This window comes from Boleophthalmus pectinirostris, unplaced genomic scaffold (assembly GCF_026225935.1).
Source record: "Boleophthalmus pectinirostris isolate CB_2022bp ecotype Guang Dong unplaced genomic scaffold, ASM2622593v1 HiC_scaffold_23, whole genome shotgun sequence".
In the NCBI taxonomy this organism is placed as follows: Eukaryota; Metazoa; Chordata; class Actinopteri; order Gobiiformes; family Gobiidae; genus Boleophthalmus; species Boleophthalmus pectinirostris.
This window is the reverse complement of record NW_026571207.1, coordinates 26,686,040-26,694,235: the sequence shown is the minus strand read 5'-3', so window position 1 is coordinate 26,694,235 and position 8,196 is coordinate 26,686,040. Positions and strand designations below refer to the sequence as shown.

At 37.2% G+C, this 8,196-nt stretch overlaps 1 protein-coding gene across 5 annotated transcripts in view; it reads right to left on the bottom strand.

Moving 5' to 3' along the window:
* Window positions 1-8,196, bottom strand: part of gria1a (glutamate receptor, ionotropic, AMPA 1a) — a 130,950-nt gene that overhangs the window by 15,154 nt on the left and 107,600 nt on the right. For all 5 annotated transcript variants that reach the window (XM_020927322.2, XM_055159102.1, XM_055159103.1 and 2 more), the window contains 2 exons: window positions 2,560-2,758; window positions 1,709-1,956 (listed from right to left, as the gene is read on the bottom strand). In XM_020927322.2, the coding sequence (XP_020782981.1) occupies window positions 1,709-1,956; window positions 2,560-2,758 (447 nt within the window). The remainder of the gene's footprint in view (window positions 1-1,708; window positions 1,957-2,559; window positions 2,759-8,196) is intronic.

Here is an 8,196-nt window from a genome sequence, read left to right as displayed (position 1 = left end):
CATTAATTAATACAGTTGGTGTGCCAAGTACCAATGTAACTCAGCAGGTTTCAAGGTGCGAGGCTGGTCTGAAGTGGAGAAGTGGCCATATGGGATGCGTGCTTTGAGCTCTAATCCGTTTTCAAGAAGCACATTTACATATTGTGTTTCAATGGGGACGTCTCAGTTTCAAAGCAGTATCATTTTAACAAGGAAAGCTGAAGTACGGGTTAGTTATTGAAAGGCCAGTTTTCCACATAAGGCCAGGCTCTAGTCAGATACAACACATGCTTATGCCAGAGCATTTTGGTGAAAGTTGTGACACTCTGTTTTTCTTTTCTTTAAAGGTGTGCTGTGTAACTTTTCTGGTGGAGAGTTCGCTCACTGCTCGTCTTCATGGAGATGTTATTGCTTTGCCTGGAATGTGCCAAGATATGGTATTAGGCTTGTCTATTTCTATTAAAAAAACAAAAAAAAAAAAACATGCACGTCACACCACCAAGCTACAGGTCAGATCTATGGAAAGGTGCTCACACTCCCAGTAAGAATGTATGTATTTCAGAGCAAAAAAAAACAAAACAACAACAACTTTAATTGAATAAATTCAAGATGTATATGTTTAATGCTGTACTGTGGAATATTTTTTATATTTTTGACAAAGCAATAACATCATCACGGGCCAGCAGGTGACGGACCCTCCTTCAGGAAAGTTACACAGTGCACCTTTAGACTTCAAACTTTAGTGGTTGTAACAGCAAATGAATGTGATTCATATATCAATTTATGATAAAATGATAAAAAATGATAAACAGGATGCCCTCCCTGACATAACATCCTTTACAGACCTAGGCTTGAGAAATGTACTTTATGTTGTCCAATCATTAGTTATAAGATTAATAATTTCATTATTGTCATTATGAATATGGAGCTCAGCATCTTAGAGCACTATGGAACTTTTCACCTGCTTGTCTCCAGGGAGGACATTATGGCATCAAACGTATCAACTTGTATACATGTATTCAAACCCACATGTTTTATTGCTAAAAAAACACTTCCTTGAAAGACATGAATTATTACAGTGAGCAGACTTGCCTTTTCAGAGATGTGACCTGTAATTTGGCCTGCTGGCATCGCCTGCTCATCTCCATGTAGATAAATATCTTATATGCCATTCTAATATCATCTCTATGCAGATAAGCAGTCAGCAGACTCTCCACCAAAGCAGCTACATAGTGCACCTTAAATTTGTTGTCCTATAAATGACTTTGTTCACAATAGCTTTACTATATTTTTCAGCAGTTCTGTCAGAAACTACATCCACTCTTTAGTCTATGAATTTAGTGCCAGGACAAAAGATCCATAGATCATTGTTACTTTTGCAAAATGCTAAAAAAACAAAACATTAAAGGAGAGAATTTGGAAGTATGTCACGCTGGGGAGTGTCATAAATTTCATCTTAAATCGCACTGACTTAGTTTTCATGCAGCATGCAAGCAAAAGAAAAGAAAGATGAGCTATGAGACATTTTATGAGAATGAATGCAGAAAGTTATAGTGAAATTGAGCAGAAATTCACAACATAATAGTAACCATTAAAATTAACAGCGTAGTTACAATGTCCATAAAAGAATAAAGCCACATGTGGACAGTCATTGTTAAAAAGCTTGATGGATATTTGATAAAAGCTTGTGTTGCTTTTATCAGCTCATCGTGAACTGGCAGAGGTTTACCTGAGGGGGGAGCCCTTTGGAGTGGCGATGCCGTAACCTTTAGAGTCCAGGTTCCCACCGACCTTCATGGTGTCACAGGGCTTCCTCTGCTCGATGTACTCGTTCATGGTGGACTCCAGGAGGTAGGCGTATTTCCCTTTGGACTTCCGGACCCTCATCACACCCTCATCGGTGGTCTTCACAAACACTGAGGGGTCCGCTGCTTTCATGTACGACCACATTTTCTCAAATACTGCGATCTTGGACCTCTGTAACACAAGAGAAGAGTTATTGGGACATAAAAAATGGCAACAAAACTGATACATTATAGAAATCTTCACTGCAGATTAGTATAATGTATGTGAATGATTACTTTTGGGGTTGAAGGTGACTACAGCCTGTAGTGATTATTTAAAATGAGCTAAATGTGAACTTTTCTTTTTGCATTTTGTAACTTTTGGTGTCTATTGCTTTGCCTTGCTTGCAGTATAAGATTAAACTTATCGTTCTTCATGGAGACAAGTGATTTGCACCATCAGGTCAAGTACAGGTCAGATCTATGGAGAGGTGAACGCGCTGTTATTCAAGTGTGGCATTAGACGTGTAATCTTGCATTTATTTAATTGGAGATGTTATCATTATAATCCCCCAAAATGCATTCTACAAGCTTGCGTTCTTCTCTATGTATCTAACCTGTAACTTTGTTGACGGCATCTCCTGCTAATTTTCTTTGAGATACTAGATACAGTGATATGCCATACTCTGGAACATTACTGTAAAGCAATAATATCTACATAAAGACAAGCAGAAGCAGACACTTCACCAGAAAAGTTACATAGTGCACCAAGAACAAAACTATTTCAAAATTTTACCCTAAAAAACTCTTTGGTGGATCCTGCGTCCAGAGTCCCATAGGCGATCTCCGTCTGCTTGGCCAAATCCTCAGCGCTCTCTATAGGAGACACCATCCTCTCTACAGTGAGGAAGGCAGCCAAGTTGGCAGTATAGGACGAGATGATTATAAGGGTGAAGAACCACCACACGCCTCCCACAATCCGCCCCGACAGAGACCTAAAAACAAAAAATAAGAAAAATGCAGTATATTTATTGCACTGTTTATCTGTATTTGCAGTGAAGGCATTTTCCTCTGCAGGCAAATTATGCACACAATCAACAAAGGCAATCTAAGAAGAACGTTGACCTACATTGCATCACACTCCCTGGGCATGCACTCAGCTCCTGCAGGCTTAGTCCAATGTGCTAAGACAAGATAACCAGCTCTACAAAAGCTCTGTCAATTTGAGTTGCCAATATGCTTCGTTGGTACATGTGTGTTAATGGTTAATGAGCCATAGACAACACTTGAGTTTAATTGTACTAGAAAAGAATATTGGGTCAAATCCCTTGTTATTCTTAAGGTAGACAAGACGCTACCAGCAATTTGGAATATGGATCTTTTGACACATACAGAATCAGGACCATCTTAAAACCAAAATGGGAGAGTATTACAGGTCCTATATTACAAAAAAATGACTCTTGTGAGCTTTAAGCCATGTTATAATTTTGTTACCTCATCAAAAACATACCTGGAGTTGTGTTTTGTGTCATTCACATACGTTTGTTTAACCCAATATTATTCTCAGAAGCTCAGAATGCACTGTTCTACCTTGTGATGTCATATAGAGGTAGTTTTAATGTTAACAGCTACCTTTCACCTTTTGATCAGTAGGGAAATTTCAGGATTGAAATGATCCAAATGATTCTAGTGAAGGTGCATAGAGTTTAAAAACACAGTGGAGCACATGCTGTATTACCACACAGCATCACAAAATGCTTTTCATTTGAGATAAATATACAGTGTATGTGTAAATGAAACAAAACACAACTGCAGGTATGTTTGTGATGAGGAAAAAGCAATATCTATATCAGAAAATATTATAATATGGGCCCTTTAAATAGTTACCGTATGTGAAAAAAATCAAAACATGCTTTCTCCAAAACATTCTTTTTCAGCTGCTACATTTTAAGTGCTTTTCATGATATATATTTTAAAAAGTTACGTATTTGAAGTGGAGAGCAATACTTGAACAAGTATTGGCCATCTTAGTGGTTAAGTGTGTACTTATTTTTCATGCTGATGCTACTTCAAGTTGCTTAGCTCTTGAGATGAGAATAAACTTGAAAATAACATTTAATGGGTAAAAAAACCACAGAGATTTGGTAAAGTGCAGTACTTGTAGCTATGCAAGGCTTTATACTTATTATTTAAAATGCCGACAGCATGGAAAAAAATACACAAATTATTTAGAAACTTAAACTGGGTCTCTAGTTAGAAAGAATCCAGGAGCTAAATTCATGTTTGGCTCCATTTTCCACCACTGGAGAAAAAAGTACAGGGCTTGTGCAATTGTAATGACATAAATGTTGAAACAGTAAGTCCTTTCATCTCACTTCACCTCCATGCTCCCAGCTCAGAGTGAGGACATGACGGAGGGATTAGGAGAAGAAGAAACTCACATAAAACAGAACCATTTAAGAGGATTTTCATACGATGGAAGGATGACGAAAGAGGAGCAGCTGTGGTAAAAAGACAGGAGCTAACACTAGAATGGAGGAACAGGACCCAATATGGAGTGGACATTTTGAGTGGGCTATAATATTGAAATATCCTGATACTGAAGTTGGTGAAACAGTATCATGGACAACTGTATCACTATACTATTATTATTATTATTTGCTATATTTTAATAAATTATTTTGTGACAGTGCTACAATTTTACAGTTTGTTCAGAGAAAGGACATTGTTTATCAAATTAAATCAAATCAAACTTTATTTATAAAGCGCTTTTCATACAAAACTGTAACACAAAGTGCTTTACAGCGATTAAAAACAATCCCACATTTCCATCCACCCACCCACCAACCCAATGCATGGTTTTACAGTAACAACAGCTTATGAACATCAGAAACTACATATCCCATGATTCATTTCAGTGCAGACAACATGAAGAAATATGTTTTTTACTTGAATTCTTGGAATTATGACAGAAATAATTCAGACCAAAATCTTGTCAAGGTATTTCAAAAGCAGAAGCGTGTCCTATCTACAATAATATTAGCTTCTCCAAAATATTGCAATAAAAATCATACCGTGAGATGCATATTGTGATAAAATTGTACTGAGAGATTTGGATATTGTTACATCCCTAGTATTTTACCAAAGAAACACTGTTGTTAAAATGTATTTGGAATCACAGTATCATGATAATATCATTTTATGAGCCATATATTGAGTCTTGAGGAACAATGTGATTCCCAGCCATAGTGGACATGCATTTGGACTGTTTCTGTTCAGATGAGGGATGGAGATGGATATATATGTAGTGATTCAGTTCAAAACTCACTCACATCTGCAAATCTTGAGGGATTTTTGAAGCTAATATGTTCCCAGAATATCCTTAAATCATCAGTAAGAGATCACACTTCATAATAACTATACCTAATTACAATGAATAAAGCATGACAAAATACTTTACAATCCATAATGAAGAAAAAGTTTATTGAGAAAGATTCATATCCCAATTCCTAACCCCTTAAAAGCCCTGTTCCTGATTTTTTCCCCCATGTATTTCAGAAACATTTGTCTTGCTATATTTGTACTAACATATTTTTTAAGCAGCTCTTGAAGTCAAGGAAGTCTGCTGTGTTTTGTCTGCTTTTAATTAAAAAAGCATTTTATTTTCCGATAATCAGAAAGTGAACTGTTGTCATGCTTGTTGTTGTTAGCTTTACTATGATGGCAAAATTCTGCTCTGGTGTCTGAAAGTTGATGGAGGGTCTGTCAAATTTTCTTTTCTCCATTATTGCTTTGTCCTGAATGTTTGATAGTTATGATCAAACCTTTCTATCCTCATGGAGACCAAACTTGAGCAAGTTACTGGTCAGATCTGTGGAGAGGCAACCCTGCTCGGTCAGAATGCCAGTTTTTCTTGGCATTTTTGAGCCTGTAATTGAATGAATGAACTGTTTAAAGTCATACTGTGGAACAATGCAGGCAGAGCTATGACATATCCATGGAAACAGGCAGGTGACCATAAAGTTGCACCTTTAATAAAGTATTTGTTCATAATAGCCTTTTTCATTCTTATAATTAAGGTGCAGGTTATAAGAAAGTGTAGCCCTGGACCTTATTATTATTATTATTATTTTTAAACAGAGAGTTGTAAGTTTGCAATTATGTGAGTTGAAAAAATATGCCAGAAAACACATTTAACTGCAAGCCATAAAAATATTCAATCTTTGTGAAATATTAAACAGTGTTTCTATGGCAACTTGAGTCCCTTTTATTCCTGCCATCAGCACAAACTCATGTTCTTTGTCCAAATAATCACAAGTGAATGCTTAAATCAGTGCTGGCCCTGAACATGATTGTACAGCTTTTGTAGTTCATTTTACTTTTGAATAAATTTTCCAGGTATATTTCTGATATGAATGATTTGCAAAACTATTGTAGACTGCTTAAAATATTTAGAAGAGAGCTGTAGCACTGCAGACTTCAAGATTGGGCGGCGCACTGCTGCAAAATACGTGTCAAAGTTACGGTGCACAAACAACCATGACATTTCATATTGAAGCTGGTGTGAAGAAAAAGGGGGATGGCAGATTTAAAAACTAGAGTGGATATCTCGACCCAGGGCTGACAAACTCCTTAGCTTTGCCTCTACTGCCCCCGAGAGAGGCAGTAAACAGCTGTCTAATCCTTCTCCTTCAATGGTCCCTTTTTCTTTATTTATTTCTCTCTGCTCCCTCCTTCTCCTTCAATGGTCCCTTTTTCTTTATTTATTTCTCTCCCAGCGTGCGCTCTCTGGCAGCTCTCTCCCGGTGATGCAGGCTTTTACAAAGGAAGGAGGCCAAGTCGACAGTGGCCTTCACCTTGGCTTCAAAACCATCCAGCGTCCATTCACCACAACACAGACCATAAACTAAACTAGACTACTGATTTGTGCAACATTAGTCCAGGTTGTTCAAGACCTAGCTGTTTTATCTATCTATCCAATCCAAACAGAGCACGTAAAAGCTGCAGCAGGCACTTTATCGTGTGCATCTATGACTAAATGACGTATTAATGGCTCTTGTTTATATTATGTGGACTGTGTTTTAAGATCTTTTAAATCTGAATAAATGCTGTGCACTCTGAACTTCTTGCACCCTTTTTCTAACGTGCTTCTTATACTGAAAATGGCAAATAACCTGAACTGAAGTCAGATCTGTGGAAAGGAAACCCAGCTCAGAGTAAAAATGCATGAGTACGTAGTGGAAAAAAATCTAAAGCAGTAACCTCAGCAGGTAGTGGACCCACCTATCAGAAAAGTTACATTCTGTACCTAAATGCTTTATCTAATGCTTTATCTGTTCTGGATGTGAGCTCATTTAGACCTGGTTTATTCATGATTTATACAAAGATTTTTGCAGTCCTATTAAATCCAGTTTAAATCTTGGTTTAGTTTAGTCTACATCAAGTCAAGTTTAGCACTTGTTTATTCACCAGTGCTCATTTAGTCCATTACAGTCTGTACTTTGAAAGACAAATATCTTCTGAGGTGGTCCTTGGTATGAGAGGTTTGGAGCACACAGCGGTGGGTAAACTCACTTCTGTTTGTCTCTGTTGGTCTCTGTTTGAACTGTCGTCCTTTGAGCAGTATACTCATGCATTTTAACAGCCCCAATCTCTCACACAACATTAGTAAAGCTGTCCCATTACTTAGTACGAGGGAACATTTCCAAGTAGCCCTGAAATTTCTTCAACTTGTTAAAGCAAGGATTAATCAATTATTCAGTCTGCCTTAACTGCTTTACAATGGGAGTAATGATAATGTATGAGCTTTAGAGGCATTCATAAGGTACAGGCAAACCACTGTAAGAATATTGTTCTATAATTATATATGAATGGATTTAATCAGGGATTTTAGCGGGGTCTGTGCGTGCTATGGCATTCCTATCTACAGTTATATCCTATATTCACTTTTTCAATACAATTACCAATTAACGCAACAATATAAAGCATAATTTAAATTTGCAACATCAGTATCAACAATCTGATTACAATTTATGTTCATTGTCAAGTTAAAATAGAGCACTAGAATCTACTAACTGCAAAGACCAGACAGTTATTTAGAAAGAAATCACCCTCTAAACTTGTAACTTGTCGAAATCAATGGTCTGTAGCAGACCATCGATTTGAACAGTCATCTACACCTCAGGAATGATCTCCAGTATTTCTGTAGTTTCAATTGGCCTCATGGACTCATCACTGCACCTTAAGGATATTCAAACTGCTCCCTGTCACAGACAGCTAAAAAATGGAGCTTTTCCTCCTCATCAGACTCAGACGTTAATCCTCAGATATATGATCTCAACTCACAGCCGCACATCCAAGGGTAGCACTAAAGTCTCATTAGAATTCCCTTGGCTGGTCCCCTCGATTCGATATGGTAATTAGCAATGACTAA